Here is a 19,718-nt window from a genome sequence, read left to right as displayed (position 1 = left end):
AACAGCATTTGTGAAAATGCTTCTTTAATTAGTATCAGCTGTAGTTGCCTGATCTAGGGGGAACAGCATACAGCTGGGCTGAATGGCGTTAACAGAACAGTTTGAAATGCTGGGATTATGTTTGGAAACGAAAAGAATTAGTCTCTATAACAGCAAGCTCAGGTGGTTAACTACAAAAACAGCCCAATGAGGACTGATGGCCTTCAGGAGCCAGAGAATGTTAAAAGTCAACCAGAAAAGAAAGTTGGGAATAGGAGAGAGTGAATTGAGCCCATATTGTAGCACTCCTGTCAGAAAGGATACTCTGCAACATTTAGTTGCAGGATGCTCTTATCACTACTGTATCTGAAGTGAATGAACAAATCTTGTGGACGGAACAGAGTGGTCTAATGGGGGGGGGGGAGGAGACACCATTTAACACGGAAAGCAACAAGTGCAGATGGTAGAGAGAACGTAGAGGGGGAGGATTAAGAAGAGCTATTCTATCAGCTCTGCTGAGAAGTCAACTCCACCCTATTTCTCTTGCTCTTCAACTGTCATCCAGCAACAGCCACTCCACCAGACTGCAGTATAGAGCGAGAGAGAGAGACTGTAATCAAGGCCTCTTCATCTGTTCACCTGGAAGACCACTGGCAGCCCTGTTTAGGGACGTTTTTAATGTTTGATGTTTTATCGTGTTTTTAATATTCTGCAGGGAGCAGCCTAGAATGGCTGGGGAAACCCATTCAGATGGGCAGGGTATTATTATTATTATTATTATTATTTCTAGTTGTCATCAGCCACCCACCCAAAAGAGCTTCCTGCATAACCCCTTCTTGCCCTTTTCAACATACAGAGGCCAAGTAGACCCTGGCAAAAGCTGTCCCTGCTCCAATAGGTCTCTAGCTTAAAGGAACAGAACTCAAACCTCCTCTATGTCACTCCAGATGTGCCTAAATCTCTTACTCATTTCCCCACTGGAGATCAAGAAGGTGCTCACCTTGGAGCTAGGGTTCTTTTAGATCCTTACATTGCCCCAGATATATTGCAAAGTTTTTGACACTGCTGGTAAAGCTGCCTCACCTGCCTAGAAATTTCCTTCAGCCAGTGCACACACATCAGAAGGCAACTGAGGCTCTTGGGACATGGTAAAGAATCCTGTCAATTACATACGAGTGAAGATCTAAACACATCAAATGTGTGAAGAGGGGGAAAGAGAGGCAAGCAAGCAGCAAGAGTGATCCTGGCTGGGGAGCATTAAATAGAAAGATCTGGATAGACAACTTGTGTGCACAAACCAAGGCAAAGCAGGACAGGGGATCAGTCAAGCATATTGCCACAGAGTAGACATGCTGGTGGCCCATGTAGAAGGATCGTTGAACAGGGAGCGGCCAAAATCATACCCACAAACTTCTAATACAGTAGTCAAACAAGCCAAAGTGAAATATGGAGACAGACTCTCCTATGTCCCCCCAGCCATTTATTTGGCTATGATGGCTTTAAGACAACCTTAGAACAGCAAAGCCTTTCGACTTGTTTTATAGCCTACACAAATAGAACCTTAAACTATTTAAAGATGACCTGTCTATTTAAGGTGAATTCAGAGAGAGAGAGAGAGAGAGAGAGAGAGAGAGAGAGAGAGAGTGCATGCAAGAGGCTGAGTATTATGCAAAATAGGAAGGTAGGACTTGAATCATCCATATGAAAATGAAACTCAGAATTTTTATTTCTTAAAAAATATACTTTGTATCTTTAGAAAAATGTAAATGCCTACTTAAAATCTTTGCAGTCAGCATCCATTCCATTTGGCAAACCTCTGCCATTTATTTTAGTAACATCATCATCATCATCTCCTTGTTTAAGATCTCTGTTTTTGTCCTCCTCAAATGGAGAAGCCTTGCCTTTCTGGTCTCCTTTCTCAGGTCCATCTGTTTCAGCTTCTCTAGTGCCCTGAAGAAAAGAATGTTTGATTCTGAATTTGACATAATGCAAGAGCACCACCACAAAACAATCTAATTCTATGTTATACTGCACACTGATTCATATAACACTCAGTAATATACCTTGATTGAGGAAGTTTCAGTCTTATACAAAACAAGCATGAAAGCAAACTGCTGGGATAAACAGAAAGAACTGCTGGGCTTACCTGCAAAAAGTATTTTCCTTTCAATGAATTTTTTTTTATATATCTCAGGTGGGATGTGAGCTCCCTCTAGCATCTGAGGACAGGATTACAGTTGAATCAGAGTTTTGCTCCCAATTGGCTAGGCCCCACAAGTTTACACAACTGTCCAAGTTGCATCCACCCAACATAAGAAACAAGTAACACCACAAAGAAACAAACTATTTTTCTTTGGTAGTATTAGGAAATATTTTCAACTATTGCCTAATGATCCCCGGGATGGAACTTGCCTCTTTCAAGCTGCCACATAATGGGTCAACTCTTTCATCAAGCTATCCACACATTCCTGGTCAGTTACTGCCAGTATAGAGTCCAGACCCCATGAGTGTATAGGTGAGATTCTTTGCTCTGGCAAAATGTTCTATTCAGCTGTAATCCTGCCTCCAAGCATTAGAGGAAGTTCAAATCCAAACCACGAGCATCTTCACTCAAAGGAAAAAGTCCAACTTTTGCTAAAGCAGTGTAGCCCTTTTCATCCGTGGAAGAGCTGGTGATCTAAGAGAATCCCGTACACACAGAGGCAAGGAAAATTTTGCTGATTCACCTTCTGCCTTCTCCCACCTGTGGCCTCCTCCCACAAGGTTCAATAAGGTCTTCTGCCAACCTTTCAAAACTGATTTGGGAGAGGGGGACAAGCAGGAGAAAATTGGTAAAAATCAACTCCCCTCATGGAATCTCTGTATCTAACCCACTGTCATGAAGCTGTGGGATGAAACTTATTTTCATACCTATTATTTTTTCATTACTGACTGTTCTCCGTAAATATGGAAGTGTTAAATAAAATACAACTTTCAGCTGAATACGAATAAAAATGTCAAATAGTTTATACCCTGGTGAACACATAGAATCTTAGGAGTTCATCTAGTCCAACCCCCTGCAATGCAGGAATCTCAGCTAAACATCCATAACAGATGGCCATCCAACCTCTGATTAAAAACCTCCAAGGAAGGAGAGTCCACCACCTCCCAAGGGAGCCTGTTCCATATGTGTAAAGTGTCCCATATGGAGTTTCTAAACACAGCTATTATTTGGAAGTAAATCATAAAGATTTCAATGAAACTGAATTTCATACAAGCAGAGACTCATGCGGTTATGCATACATAATTCTTGTCTACATATATGCTCAAATGCCCTACAGGAAATAATCATGTTAACACAAAACACTGCTTCCCACAGGTCAGAATGGGAACCAAAGTTTGCTAGTCCAACTTCTTATTAATACTGATTTGGAACCAGTGCGGCATAATGGAGGATCCAGCTTAGGATGGTCTAATATTTTGTTGATGTAACCAAGTTACTTACAAAAGCTCCTTTTCTAAATCGGGAGTCCAATTTATCCGCTGGAGAAGAACTTAACACATATTCTACCATGCTCACGCCAAGGCCACCACTCTCTGATCGAGGAGATAAGACAGCATTCACTTCACTGTTTCCATGAAAAACATGTCCAGGCTTTCTCTGAACCATAATAGGCTGAGACATAGAGTGGTCTGTTTAAAAAAAATAAATGTTACTTGCATGAATATATATAAAGTTTTTAAATACTTAAGTTAATGACACTTTGTTCAGTGAGCTTGTTTAGATCACTAAAGCATAATGAGTGTGATTCCTTCCCCCAGTAATTTCTTTCCCAAGTGATTTCTGACCATAAGTTCCTTAAATGCACATCACTTACGAGGTGCTCCCCAGGCAGTTTCTCTCCATTCATCACCAAGGAATATGCCTTTTTGTCCATCCTTTGCTGGATCATCTGGTTCCCAAAATTTTTTGGCAGGTAGCAGCTATTTAAAAAGGATATACCACAGTTAAAACTGGTTAATTTTCAGTTTATTTGTAAACTGGTGCTGACACAAACCTGTGGAACAGGCATGCTTTGCTTAACAGGAGGTGTTTAGAAGAGTGAAGCAGTGGTATAGCCCATTATAAGTGAACCTTGCTAAATTTAGTACTAGCATGCATTAGTACATAAAACTTTAGAAAAAGGATGGGAAACCTGTGGTCCTCCAGATGTAGTTTAGCTACAACTCCCATTATCTCTGACCTAGTGGCCTAGTCTGATGAGAGTCAAACAGGGTCATAGATTCCCACTTTACATAGTTTGTAATTAAGACTTCAACCCTATCTCCAGGTACCTGATTTAATAACATCTAAATTAAACAGGACAAAATGCACAGAACTGCAGCATTACAGGTTAGTTCCTTACCTATCCAAACTGAAATACATTTTAATGAAAATCAAACCAGAAACATGTCTAAAACGTATTACACTTCAGCACCAGTATACATGCCTGAGGGCCATGGAGAATGTAACACCTATAAAAAGCTCCAAAAAATAAAGATGCACTGGTCCCTTCAGCCAAGGCTGCTTCCGAAGGATTATTTTCCATTCAGACATAAAACTTGTTTGTACAAAGTGATCTATGCTACTCTTTGTCAGGTGCAATTCTTATAAAAATCTTGCTACTCTCAGTCTTAAAAAGTGTTATACACAAATGGCTGCAATTCTCAGCATTCACTCATTAAAAGTATGTAAACTGATCTGGCTTTCATGCAATATTTGAAATTCAGTTAGCATCTTTTTCTATATAGACCTGGGGTTTCCAAGTAACTAATTCAAAAAGGGTGGGGTGGGATGATTTGATCACCCTGGATGAATCTAAACTGCTAGCACTCAACATGCAGCCCTTTCCAAGCAAGTCTCTAAAATCAAAAGTCAGAGATATGGGGCAGCAGTAAACTTATGAGTCCTGTCAGCAGAAGCTGTGCAACAGGACTACGTTTGCACAATAGGGTTTTCTCCCCTCCTTCCCCAAACGTGGCTGGGGGGGTGTCAAAACAATCACCTTAGCACAGCACTGAATTCCTTACACTGAGCTTTATTTAGCATTATCATTCTGTATAGACATGAGGTTTCCAAGTTACTAATTCTAAATCCAGGAAAATATGTCAGCTATTTCAATACATTAAAAGGTTCCGGTTTAAAGAAAAAATACTTGCTGGAACCCTGTGCATGTGTCCAACTGAAACAGATGCCATTCTCCATAATATAAGCAATGTTTGCTTTCTCTGAGTGCTTGCCAATATTAACAGTACCTCATTTAAAACTGATATACCTCTACCCAGTAATTTTCACGTAAGCATTCCAATGAACTGAGGAAGAGCTCTAGGTTCGTTTAAAAGTGTAGAACAGGAAGCAAAAGGTGAATATATTAGTACACTTTAGTATTTCACCTTTGCCACAAGCACCAGAATATTTGGAGACATGGTACTATGATTTTGGATCTTGAAAACTGTGGCTTGAAGAACTCACGTTACTGATAGCTTTGAACACTAGCTTGACACACAGAATCAATCCTTCATCAGATGATGAACTTTCTAGAAAAACTCAGTCTTGCCAACGCATTCTCTCCCACAATGTATGTGCTATTTGTGTTAAGGCTTTCGTGCCGAAAGTACAATGCAAGACTCAAAGTGTACTTGCATAAAAGGTGACTTGAAAATTCCTCCAACAACAGAAGATACATATCCTAAATTGTGGTTCTTTTAAGTGATGCCAAGATTAACAGAACGGTGATTTATAAATTCTTGCGACAATCCATTCTATACATTTCAATTAAAGTTATTTACCTCTCCCATTCCCCGAGATTCTAGTGCAAGAGCTTGAAACTCATGATTCATTTCATCCACAGAGCGAACCTGGAGAAAATAAAAATAAAAATTAGATTTCACTAGAAAGCTATGTGCTATATTTTTAAAATTTAGAAGTAGTTTCCAAATTGTTATGCCCCTGTTCACTATGCCCCATTTTTTATTAATTGAACTTCCTTGGTTGAAGAGAAACAGACAATTCTCTTGAATATTCACTTGGTGAATGAAAAGAACTATGAAAAATATTTGAAAGTACATTATTTAGTCACCATGAACTGCTGGTATAATACCCAAATAAGTAAAACTGATGTGATAAACTTCCTAAGTAATTTATTTCAGGCAGTTACTAAGCACTCAGATGAACCTTACAACAATAAGAAATGCCTTGATAAAAACAAAAAGCACCGAAAACATGATTTATCATCTCTCCCACAACCCAAGCATGCCTTAAATATATTAACTAATATAAATCATCATAGTACATTTTAAATCCCTTGTTTGCATCCATTTGTACCCTTCTACAACCAAAAATAGCCATTCAATTTTCAGAAGAGTCTTTGAAACCATACCTAGCTTTGCAAATATGCTAGCAGTTTTACTACTGCACCACTAGAGTGCAAGAGGAGGGGCAGCAAATTTGCCTGTCCTCCTATTTCCAGCAGCCTTTCTCAACCTGTGGGTCCCCAGATGTTGTTGAACTACAACTCCCATCACCCCTAGCTAGCAAGGCCAGAGCTCAGGGATGATGGGAGTTGTAGTCCAACAACATCTGGGGACCCACAGGTTGAGAACCGCTGCTTACAGCCTTCCCCAATCCCCAGCCCAACCTTCCGGGCTGTTCTGAACAGTTCTCCCAACACCCTGACACCCTGGAGCAGATTTTCAGAGGGAAAGTAGGGAAAGCTGCTGTAAATTGCCTCCTTCCTATTCCATTAGTACAGGCGTCCAATGGATCAAAAGCTCTTCCACTAACCAAACAGCACAACTGGATTCAACTTACTGGCTACCTCTGTGACATTCAAATGCTAAGGAACATCAGTGAGCAGATATATATTATTTTAAAAGCAAGGACCCAAGACTCAAAGCTCTGCTGATTAAGTAAATTTACTGCTGGGTTTAAATGTTACACAAATCAAATCAATGTTTTATAATCAAATTGTTGCATTATTAGTGTATTTTCAAAACACCAAATTAAATTCGGAGTTAACAGTAATCAACAACAAAAAAAGTCCTGTATAATGAAAATTAAAACCTGAATACACTGATTCTCATTAAAAAGCATTTTAGTAAAGTAGTCATCTTCTCTTCTATCATTATAGCAAACCTGCTGCCCAGTCATGCAAAAAATACTGGTTATTGTTGCTGTTGCTATTATAACACAACATAGAGTTAATGTCATCATTTTGAACTTTGAGCTCCAGGTGAAAATGCTGACAGTGCCCCCACTACTAGCTTGGAGAACAATGGGCACAGAGAACTTGAATCAAAATCTGAAGGAGACATGGGCTCTATTGTCCATTTCCAGAGCAGAAACTCCACCTCTTCAGATAAGGAACTGGATCTCTAGTTGATGTCTCTGGTTGAGCCCCAAAATATGGTGAAGAAGGATATTGATTTATATTGCTCGACCGGCAAACACCAAGACATGTAAAGGATTTGCTACAATGATGAAGGAATCAGAACTGAGCTAAAGAAAGGAAAGCATGTGTTCAAAGGACAACCCTATATGAGGTGCAAGAGAACAGATCATAAAGTTAGCTCCTGAAACAAAGAAGCTAGAAGGAGGATGACATGACATGAGTAACATTAGGAGAAGTCTTAAAAAGATAATCAACACAGAGTGCTGCCTTTTCTCTTCATAAAGAGCAAATCTGAACTGCTAAGATCCACTAGCTGTTTGATCTACCCATCTCTAAACAAGTGCAGGTTGCTGGTTGTGGTTTGTTGATGAATACCATAACACCCTGTATGCAAGGCAGTGAAAGCACCCTTTTCAATATTTACAATTGGAAAATGTAATTTACACGTTGACCTAACACAAGCTGCACAGCAGTATGCTCTTGTTCAACGTTCCAGGCAGCCAGCCATGCCTTCCCTGAGATACTCCATTCCACTCTCCCTCCTCCATTGTTTTTCCCTTCTCAGGCAGAAAGATTTAGCATTCTGTGCCAGCCACGCATGCTCCATCCCGCTGTGTTAAGGCTTTTTGTGCTTCTGCAAAGTTCAGAGTTCGCCCGAGCATGCCAATACCTCTCTTAGTCACTACTGGTGCTGTCTTGGCTACATAGGCAACAGAACTTGATGAATGAGTTCGCTATTAGTATACAGAAACAGGGTTACATACAAAAATATTGCAGTGCAACTGCTGGAACCCACCTCATGGTCAAGCATGGATATCTAATCATCATCATCATCTACTGGAAGAAACAATTACAGCACCCTAGTTTGTAACTAAGTAACTTTACACTAATGAGGAACATAATCCAAACTTTCTAGCTGTGCAACCCACATGATTTCCCTAGAGTTTGCATAGGTTTAGACACTTGGGAGCAAATTCTGTGATTCAGGATTACTGTTTAGAGCCATGCATGGACACTTCATTTGAAGACTTTACAGAAGCACTGGCTATATTACTGGGCAGAATTTTTGATTATTTTTTTTTAACTTGTGAAGCGTGGTCAACACTGTCCATACATTCTAATTTTTACTTGATGATGTGTCATTAACACAACTTTCAAAATCAGATTTTTTATCCTGGTCTTACATAAAAGCATGTTTTAACATAGGGGTTAGATAGAGGTTCATAATTTGCTTTATGGGTGACAGCCAACATTATTCACTCTCACAGAAGACCCACTTAAATCACAAAACTAATGTTGACTTATCATTCTACGTTTACTGCATCCAAGACAGACATGAACTCTGAAAACTAACTACAGTGGTACCTTGGTTTGCAACCGCTTTGGATTACAACCATTTTGGATTACAGCCACGTCAAACCCAGAAGTGTGTGTCCCTTTTTTTGGATTACAACCCTTTTTTTATTGTTACAGTGGTACCTCGGGTTAAGTACTTAATTCGTTCTGGAGGTCCATTCTTAACCTGAAACTGTTCTTAACCTGAAGCACCACTTTAGCTAATGGGGCCTCCCGCTGCTGCCGCACCGCCAGAGCACAATTTCTGTGGTCATCCTGAAGCAAAGTTCTTAACCCGAGGTACTATTTCTGGGTTAGCGGAGTCTGTAACCTGAAGCGTATGTAACCTGAAGCATATGTAACCTGAAGCATATGTAACCTGAGGTACCAATGTACAACCAATTGAGGGGGGGAGGCTCCATTGGCGAAAGCACACCTTAGGTTACAACCTGCTTTGGCTTACAACCGGACCTTCGGAATGGATTATGGATGTAAACCAAGGTACCACTGTACAATGCTAGGACCTAGCTCAATAAAAAAAATTAAGAGCACTAAACAGATCCATGCAAGAAAGTAAGTTTTACCCCAGACTACAGTCACCTTTATATAGTAAAAACAACAAATATTAAAAATAATGAACTTTTCTTAATTTTGTTAGGAAAAATCAGAGCAAGACAAAACCTTTTAAAATCAAGGATTCCTAGAAAGACTGCATTCCAAAGGTATAAATCAGTATGCAGAAAAAAATTATTTGACAAGTCAATTATTTCACTCTTTGTCTTCTCTTGAAACACTAAATTCAGAATCAACTTTGTGTCCTTGGTTACCATGTCATGTTCCAGAAAGCATGGTGCCTTTTGCACTCTCTTTATTCTAAATATTTCCAGCACTCTGCAAGATACAAACAATTTGCATACCAAAGGAAAAGCCAAAAGCATGCTACAGTAATGAGAATAAATAGGAAGTGTGATCTGCAGGACTATAGAACAGTAATTCATTCTATCTGCTAAGCTTACTTAAGCAACCAGAGAGCTGGTGAGGAACCTTAGAGCCAAGGCTGGAATGTGGCCCCTCTACTTGACCCTTAGAGATCTCCCCAGGAAACCTCACCAGTTCCACTTCACACGAAACATTTCTGCCTAGCTGGAATGTGTCCTTGAACTCCAATACTGCCTTTTGCTTCTCTGGATGGAGGACAGAGCACTGTGTGAAGCACCTTGCCTCCTGTGCAAGGGCAAAATGTACATTTATTGCTCTACATACTTTTGCCTCAAGACACGCCCACCACTGAAAAATGGCCCTCGGAATTTTGTCTAGAAGGGAATATGATCCTAGAGAACAATCAATTCTGATCTCTATAAAGCTCTTCATAGGAAATAATTTATACAAGATGTCCTATTCAGAAGTGTAGTTGTTCATGCAGCCATAGATGTTTCTGCAGGAACCACGCAATTACAATGGAAAAAACAATTTCCTCTACAGCAAGAAAGTTGAAGATGAGTACCCCTGAGTTATCGAGCCGCTACAGACCTATCAGGTATTAGCAAAGAAACTCTTTTAGGAGTAGAATCCTGAATTTAAAGAAAAAAATATTCACATCTTGAGTAGGTAAACTCAAAGCAGCAGCAGCAAGCTGTACTTGAATTGTTCCAGAGACTAAAGGAATCTCTCTAAAATGCCAACTACAATAAACAAGGCATGCTGAAACAAAGTACAAGAAAGGGTGGCATTCAACTAAGTTTTATGCAGGTACAACCACTGAATTTAATGAACATGACTAAAGGTAAATCCAGAGTTCAGTGTACAGATCATGTGGCTGTAGTCTACATGTTATGCTGTACCACAGGGGTGGCAGGTCTGTGGCTCTCCAGACTACATTTCCAACAGCACCAGTCAGTATAGCCAATGGTCAGGGATGATGGGAGCAGGCCCAACAATATGTGGAGGGTTCCCTACCCCTACTGTACACATAAAACTCTAAATAAAAACGTCAGTCCAACTTACGGGCATCTGGGTAGGCAGATGCAACCCCAGATGTGACATCACGAGTCTCCAAAGCATTAGAAAAATAACATTCAACAGGATGCAATATTGTGTACAATAAGCTTATGATGTAGGTGTTATTACTGAGATTCAGTGAATCAGCAACAGTTAGCCATGGCTAAGTAACATGCAATGGAAATTAACCATGATCAATTTATTCTGTACTGAATGTAGGATATAAGTGTAACAGGCAAGATTACATGCAAAATTCATTTTTAATTTCATCCTGTCACTTTTCTTTGATTTGTCAAGATGAACCACTTGGTACCACCTATCCACCTGCCATGAAGTCTAATACTTTAAAAACTACTAAAAGTATCCCTGAGGGGGAAAATACTAGGTATTTTCATATTAATGTGTATCATGCCTTAAGCCAGTTACACTGAGAAGTTTAACTTCCAACAGCCATGATTAAATGCTGTGCTTATGATAAATTAACCTATACATATCTTTCTGAAAGATATGAGTTAAAGGGGGGGAGACTATAAGCAAAACACAAATAAGCTACCTACCGAATGATCTACATGAATGCTATCTCCTGTGGGCCGACGGTGCTTACTGAAGTAGCCACTCAGTTGCTCACCAGCCTGCCTCTGGAAGACATATCCAACTGTGGCATCATCCTGAGACCATCCACTGAAGGGTACCTGGACACTGGAAGCACCTGACACTGCAGATGTAGGGATGGAGTGAGGATTGGTTCCACCTGAATTGGGCCCTGAAGTTGTTCCACCTACTGTTCCAGCTGAGGTAACCCCTTGTTCAACCCCTCTGGTTTCCTGACCAATGTTCACATGCATCATTCCTCTGGTCTCCTGCCAGGACACTTCATTCATACCTAGGAGGACACATGTAATTTCATACCATGTAGATACCTAAAAAGAAAAAGGATAACGTAAAAGGCTTTCCACAGAAGGAGCGTAAAATATTCAGTTCTTATAATTAGGATTTCAAAGCTAAAAATCCAAACTATAAGGAAGAGGGAGTTTGCTATGAAACACTGGCTTCTCTTTGGAAGCCCAACACAAACGTCTGACGTTACCCTAGAAACAGGTATAGGCAAACTCGGCCCACCATATGTTTTGGGACTACAACTCCCATCATCCCTAGCTAACAGGACCAGTGGTCAGGAATGATGGGAATTGTAGTCTCAAAACATATGGAGGGCCAACTTTGCCTATGCCTGCCCTAGAATATGTAAGGTAATATACTAAAAATGTTCTAATCCATCTGCCTGTCAATCTTCTAACCAATGCTTTTTGGTGGGGGTACTTAAGGGAATGTAGTACCAACCTTTTTTTCCTAGAAGAAAAGCACTAATTAAAAGTGCGGCACTTACTATAACAACTTCGTGGTGAGTACCGGTACCTTTTTTCTAGAAGAAAAGCACTGCTTTTAACTATTCTTCCAACAAGCCATACCTTTCAAATCAGGAACTCAAAGTAGTTACTCATTCACCATGTATCAATAAATGAAAATTAAACCTCACTCCCCTCTCTGCATAGGAGCCTAAGAGCACTAAAGGGTTGGCATGCCAGTCAACTACAGTGGTACCTCAGGTTAAGAACTTAATTCGTTCCAGAGGTCCGTTCTTAACCTGAAACTGTTCTTAACCTGAAGGACCATTTTAGTTAATGGGGCCTCCCGCTGCTGCTGCACCACCGCCGTGTGATTTCTGTTCTTATCCTGAAGCAAAGTTCTTAACGCAAGGTACTATTTCTGGGTTAGCGGAGTCTGTAACCTGAAGCGTATGTAACCTGAAGAACCACTGTACTGACCTTGGTTACATAGTTCATAAAGCCGTAACACTGATGAATTGGTCTGCTGCCTACTTAGTGCAACAACAAACAGGCTTCTGCAACAGATGCCGTTGCTTTATTTGTTTCGAATTATTTTCTTTTTAATTTTGTAACTATAGTCTGTTCAAAGATAAAAGTCAAGAAGTGGGCTGTATTCAAAACAGCAGAGTTTCATTGATGCAGCGGCACTTCTATTTCCACTCCCCACACCACGCTACAAAAAAACTCCTTTGAAGAGTCCCCAAATCCCCCTAAGCCAATTCTGAGTGTGGGGCGGGGGGGGGGGGGGTCCGCAGAGGAAATGTGTATGTGCAATGGGAGCCTTGGATACCGCCCATTGTTCAGTAAAGCACTCACCTTTATACAAATCTTTATTTCAAAGGGTCTAAAATTTTCAGAAATTACTGAAATTTTTTAAAGGAGTAATAAAATTAGCTTTTGTATTGTATTTTATCTCACACAAAACAAATGTGAGAGTAAGAGCATAGGGAACATGAAAATCTCCTCTTTCTGGAATTACTAAAAGGGAACCACGATAGACCAGAATTAATAAAAAGGCACCTATAGAAAAATCCTAGAAATCCATGCTTAGTTATTTAGACCGAGGGTAGGCAACTACCAGCCTGCAGGTCAAATCTGACCTATGGTATACAGTGGAACCTCGGAAGCTGAACGCCTGTAAACTCAAATGTTTCGGCTCCCAAACGATCAAAAAACGGAAGTGATTGTTCTGTTTTTCGAATGATTTTAGGAAGCCGAAAGTCCAGTGTGGCTTCCGATTGGCTGCAGGATGCTCCTGCAGCCAATTGGAAGGCACACCTTGGAAGTCAAACATTTTGGAAGTCGAATGGACTTCTGGAACAGATTCCGTTTGACTTCCAAGGTACGTTTGTATATGGATCTGGCCCACAGTCTTTTCTACCAAGTAACCATTAGGATTAACAAAAGCTGTGGAAACTACCAATTTATGACTAATCTCATTGCATGCAAATTATTTCACCACTAAAAGTTCCATCCTATTTTGGCAGACCTCTTGCCGAGTTGTTCCTACCATCAAGAAATTTCTACTCATGTTAAACTGAAATCTACCCTCCTGTAACTTAAGTCCATTATAGTTAGTTCTGTACTATAGGACAGCAGAAAACAAATAAACATACCCTGTTATTTCAACTTTTCTTCAAAGGACATTTTCTTATCTTCCTAACCACCTCTAAGCCCATTACAGTTTGTTTACATCCATCTTCAAATGCAGTGCCCAAGACTGGAGGATTACAAATGAGGTCAGAATAAAGTGCAGCCACTTCAAGACTTGGAAATTATAGTTCTATTAAAACAGCCTAGAAATAGCACCAGCCTTTTTTGCATCCCCACATGTTGACTTGTGTTTAGCTTGTGATCAAATACAATCCTGAAATCCATTTCACATGCATTATCCTCAAGTCTGAGACTCAATATTCTGCACTTGCTTATTTGATCTTTTGTGTAATAGCAAAATTTTGCATTGGTTTCTGTTGATTTTCCTGGAAAGTCTCAGTTCAGATTCACATTTATTCTAAATTTTATTCCTTTCCTCTGTGGTGTCACCTATCCCTACCAGTAGGGTCACCTACTGCAAATATGATCAGGATCCTTCTACCTGTTCATCTAAGTCACTGCTGTTTAAGTTTCATAAAATGTTGACGAGTTTAGATTTCATAAAATGTTTAGGTTTCATTAAAATGTAGACAAGTACCAGGACCGAGCTCTCACTCAAAATTCTCTCTCCAGGTTTTTTCTGGCATGGAGTACTCAAGAGACTAGTTTCCCAACAATATCATTATCTAACTCACATTTACCCAGTTTCCTAACTAAAATGTAACAAGAAAAATATACATTACATACAGTTTTCCAACACCCTTTAAGCTAATAAAGAGAAAAATGCAGTTTGTGTGGCAAAATTTATTGTTAAACCTATGCCACCTTCTACAAACCACTACATTATTAACAAGGCACTCATTATTAACAAGGTTTGTGGTTTCCTAGATTCTCTTCTCCAACCACCCCTTTCTTAAACTGTCTCAATCTCCAGGATTTTGGCAACTTGCGTTATTAGAATTTATCAAATATGGCAGAAAGAAGTTCTAAGAGTGCATCAACAAATTATTTTATTAGTCCATGATGCAATTATCTTACCCAGATCACGGGTTCAACTGGCCCAACATTTTGTCCCCAACAGTGGCCATCACATGCTCCTTGGAAACTCAAGAGCTGGGCATGACAACAAGCAGCTCCTGCAAGCTCAACCCAGCCACTAGCCCCTATTGTTTGTCACCTAGCACCTAGAACTTAAATGTTGGTAGTTATTTTGGGCTAAACCATGTCTTTTCATGCTACATTAACAAACCTACCCTCCTTCCACTTCCCCATCCTCCTAACGCAAAGCCAAGAGGCGTTGGGAAGCTTTTGCTTCCATTTTTAGCTCATTTCAACTGTCAACTACAGTGTCATTTTAACTAGGAACTGTAGTTACCGTTATCTATTGTCATAGTTTAAACAATTCAGCTTCACAAACTACAGTGTAAAGTTGGCTTATTTTAACCTAACTCCACATTGTTAAGAGTTTGAAGGAAGAGGAAATGCACACGTGTGGAAGGGGGCTCAGCTTGTTCACATAGCACTAAACAAGGGCTAGTGCTAAATCCATTACTAGGATCAGCTTACCTGTTGAGTTTTTATCACAACTATTGTACTTTCCATTCAAGTGTTGAAGACTACTTGTTTCTGTTTGCATTGCCTCAAGTTCTTTTCCAGAAGGGAGCAGTGTCACCTACTCAAGGAAAACACTCATTCCCAAATGCAGGCAAGCCTCTCCATTGGCAAAGCCCAGGCACTAGAATCTAACCACTGTTACTGCTAGCCAAACACTCAAGCACTTTTGCCTTATCAGATCACAGCACAGATAAATGAAGCTGACTGAACTGTCATTGCACACAAGAGTTCCACTACAATCCAAAGGGATTTATTGACAGAGTCACTGAAATCCCCCACCTCCACAGAGAGTTGGAAGGCCAGGAAAGAGTACTGGCAGAACACTGAATTGGCACTGCTCAGCTTTCTTGTTTCCTCAAAACACCTACTACTTGTGTGCACAGGTCAGGGTGTTCCAGCTACAGGCTGTTTGCCTATTATTATCTCCACAGGTCCTCTCCCAATGGAACAGGACCTACCAACACACAGTACCACAAAGGAGATCCATGTCATTATGGTCAACCATAAGCAGGATGCTCCCAGCTGTTCCTCTATGATATGTTTTCCAAGCAGGCTCCTCACAGGTTATGTGCAAAAGTTATGTCAAAAGTGAATATATTCCTAAATGGAGTGTTATAAAGGTGCTAGTGCTATGACTTTCCCATGTGCATTGTTCCTTTCTAATTTGGGATTGGTAGCTAGGGACACCTTTTCCATCCCCAGATGCAATCTAGCTTCAGCTGGACTCAGGGTGGGACACGTAGCTTGCTACCAGTGGCCAGAGCCAGAGACCCTCTACTCTCTGATCAATCAGGTTCCCAGGATGGCAAAAGGACATGCCACTCAGGGTGCTGTGGGGTAAGTGCTGATACAAGGGTGTATAGAAGCACCCAGTTTAGAGGAGGAAAGCATCAGTCAAAAGGTGTATGGGACTATTCAGTGTTCATGCATATTGGTTAAGATGTTCCTGAATGTCAAAGTCCCTTTCCTTTTCTAGTGATACCTGGATTTGAACACAGTATCTCCTGCATGTGAAATTTCAGCTGCTTTACCAGGGCTCCTCTTGCAACCTACAGGAACCTGGTGTTCATAACTGGGTCTTGACATTGGCAGCCCAATGATATCTGTTTCCTGCCTGCTGGCTGACCAGGCAGGCACTGTTCTGTAATTTTTGAAGAATTGCCTCAAATTGAAGGAGCTTCCTCTTGTGCCTGTAACATGACTGTTGCTAGACAAAGCATGTAAACAGCGAGGGAGCCATTTTCTCCCCTAGCCCCACCTGGAGCTACTGCTCCAATCTCCTGTTTCCCAACCCCATGTGGCAGGAGTGAAAAACCTGTGGCCTTCAAGATGATGTTGGACTGCAACTCCAAATAATCCCTGACCACTGGTTGCACTGACTGGGTCCAATGGAAGTTGCAGTCCAACAACAGTTCTCCCTTTGGCAAATATTTATTTTCTGCCACAGTGTGTCTTGAATCCTGGGAGCGAGGAGGGACACGAGTCCTCTCTGCAGATCTCCTGCCAGTGGGACAATGCAGGTACTATACTCAGCAGCCTATCCTTCATTCCCCTTGTATGTGGTTAAATGCAATTATTTTGAGCAGTATGCAACATAATGAGACCCAAACACCTGCCTGAGGAGGAACGGTGACATGAGTGTGTATGGATTGGTAGAGGACTGTCCTGAGGCATGTATCACCATCAGTGCACTGACTCCCTCAATCATAAGAGTGGTATGGGGGTCAGTACTACAACAACCCATGATTAGCGGATACTGGCAATATTGTCATAGACAAAATATTGCTCAATTGTATGTTATTCCATTTTCCAAAGCAGTTTTTTCCTCTCTCATGTATGGGGCTGACCCCATATAAGATGCAACAGTAGCTGCACCAACATAACAATGGCTGCTCACTCTCACCTCCCAGCATGAGAGGCATATAGGATCACACCCTGAAAATAGTTTTTCAATGTGGACTAGAGAATATACCATGTTTCCTATAAAGCTTAATCCAGAAAACAGCAAGCATGAGGATGTTTCCACAAGAGGCCTTTCCCACTCTATTCCTAAAAAGCCATTTTCCAAACTGAGAACAGTATGCAACAAGTGAACACTGGTACAATGTGGCAATTCCATGCTATTTTGGGTGGTTCCTAATGAGGCTTTCTGAGGGGCTCATGAGATTTCAAATGAAGACAGAAGGGAAGTCCTCTTGCTTGAGCATCCTTATACACATATATTGGTGTTAAGTTTAGGAAACATCTACAGAGACATTAAGTGCCACCCATCTAGTTCAGATGTTTATGGAACAAACCAGAGAACCTTTGTGCTATGGGCCAATCTTGGCCAGTGAGGCCATTCTGCCCAAACCAAACCCACCAATTTACATTATTTATGACATCACATAATAGGCAAAGATAATTTCTAAATCAAGAAGGCGTTTGCTAAAACAAAGAAAACAAACATCCGTTTTAGCAGAGGATTTCACTGCAAACACGTTCCCTGCTAAAACAAAGGCTCCTCCACTCTCCATTTTTGCAGGAAATTCCTCCCCCGCTGAGAGGGGAGAAAATAGTCCATTGTAGGCATGGCCTGCCCATTTCAAAGTTGCTGCAGCAACAGTAAAATTTTGGGCTCTTGGTGCTGTTTGCTTTGCCCCTGGACAGACGGGCTGCTCCTCAAGTGTGTAGTATCAACTGTTCCCATTCTTGCTGCTCATTTCTGAATAGTTGCTTTTGCCTTCTGCATACTGTGCATTCCTTGGGGCAGCCAGTCAGTTGGCACTCTCTCACTCTTGCCTCTTGGTGTGCATCAGCAGCAGCAGTAAGGACTCAAAAAGTATCCATATGTATTTGGGAAGGAAATTAGAAAAGCACCCAGGTAAGCTCCTTTCAGTCTCTTCCATTGTTTCCTGTGGCAAAGTAGTGGGCAGAAGGCAAAGAGGTTCCTTCATTCCAGGAGCTGAAATGTTAGGGGCCTTCTGAGAAAGCCTCCTCACTGTCTCCAGAAGATTTTTTTTTTAATTTTTGCATATAGGTCATAAACCCCCTCCTGATTCAGCAGCACCTTGCAAGTTGTTTTGAAGTCTGTACTTCAAAGCACCTTGAACATGACCTCATCATAACATTTGATTGAGAGGTGGGTGGCCCCACCCACCTGTCAAATTTGTCCCACAGGGTTGATTCTGATAAGGATCTGTCCCATGGAGCCAAAAATATTTACCACCTGCCAGAGAACCAAGCTATTTATTTATTTTAAAATATTTCTTTTAAACTCTGGAATTTTACCTTCCTATATCACTAATCTGGAATTGGGGGGGGGGGGGAGTATTCTCAAAACTCATTACAGCGTTAAATACATTAGAACATATGCTTGTTTACCAGGTTTAATAAAAATGAACAAGCTGTCAATTAGCCCTCCTCAATATACAACAGAAATGTATAATGCACTGATAGGTCTGAAAAGTTGCATGCTCCAATATAATTTGCTGCAGAGGAAGTCAACACTTAAACTCACATACCCTACCTAAAAAACTGTTTCCTTAAAGACTAAAGGGGGGGAATGCTGTATGTGAAACCACATTTACCAGAATGTATAATCAAATGTCAGTTACTCATTTCATGCAAACTGCTTCCTCACACAGATACTATATTTACATTTTTTCCTAAGGCACATTATTCAAACCTTCTACTGAACAAGAGAAAATCTGCCTGTATGACCACCACATGTCTTGCATATCCGACTCTTTCCCTTTTTTCTACTCAGCATCTTACCATACCTCCAATAACCAAACTTGCTCACAGTTCCCCCACACTAGTTCCTGTTTTGCTGACTTCTCTTGCGGCCTTCACCACACTTCTTGCTGATCCTCCCACAGAGACGTGCTAAGTTTTTCTTCCCCAGACACCAAAATAAGTTCACCTCACAAATTCTTCCTAACTAGACTAATTTCCAAGTCACCATGTTCCAGATTCCCCGTGGCATCTCTTTGGCTGGCCTTTCAACAAATCCCAAGGACTCACACTTTAAGCCACATGGATGCTTCCAGCAGACCCAAACACCTTCTCAAGTGTCTTCCAATCAAGAGAATCCCATCAATTTGTAACCTATTTCCTCACCTGGAATCATGTCTACGCTATACAAGGGGCATCCACACTCTTTCTTCTACAGGGGGAACTGACAATAGGCATCAAACCAACAACCCACAGAACCAGGATTATTATGTCAATGAATGTTTTAAGACATACTGTGCAATAAGTCTACAATAAGTCTTTGCACACCCTCCCCTAGAGCCAGTGTAACAGAAGAATGTTCCAGTTTACCATCTCCACTTCTTTAGTTGCCATTTCCCTTCTGTGCACCCTTTTGTTACATCTCTCTCCTTTCTCAGGTTACCAATCCATCAAATACAGTCCCCTGGCT

The 19,718-nt window shown here is 40.8% G+C and overlaps 1 protein-coding gene across 17 annotated transcripts in view; it reads right to left on the bottom strand.

The window, feature by feature from the left end:
• The window catches only part of PUM2 (pumilio RNA binding family member 2), a 61,274-nt gene that overhangs the window by 40,204 nt on the left and 1,352 nt on the right, over positions 1-19,718 (bottom strand). For 5 of the 17 annotated variants that reach the window (XM_081906029.1, XM_081906017.1, XM_081906030.1 and 2 more), the window contains exons 1-5: positions 11,279-11,638; positions 5,788-5,856; positions 3,837-3,942; positions 3,464-3,651; positions 1,754-1,929 (exon numbers count right to left, since the gene is read on the bottom strand). In XM_081906029.1, the coding sequence (XP_081762155.1) occupies positions 1,754-1,929; positions 3,464-3,651; positions 3,837-3,942; positions 5,788-5,856; positions 11,279-11,602 (863 nt within the window). In that variant the 5' untranslated portion in view covers positions 11,603-11,638. Of the gene's footprint in view, positions 1-1,753; positions 1,930-3,463; positions 3,652-3,836; positions 3,943-5,787; positions 5,857-11,278; positions 11,642-19,718 lie in introns of those variants that run through there. The other 12 variants (XM_081906020.1, XM_081906026.1, XM_081906027.1 and 9 more) reach the window with 5 other exon arrangements.

This window comes from Podarcis melisellensis, assembly GCF_964234715.1.
Source record: "Podarcis melisellensis genome assembly, chromosome: 3".
Taxonomy (NCBI): Eukaryota; Metazoa; Chordata; class Lepidosauria; order Squamata; family Lacertidae; genus Podarcis; species Podarcis melisellensis.
The sequence above is the reverse complement of the archived record's forward strand: the minus strand, read 5'-3'. Positions and strand labels throughout refer to the sequence as shown.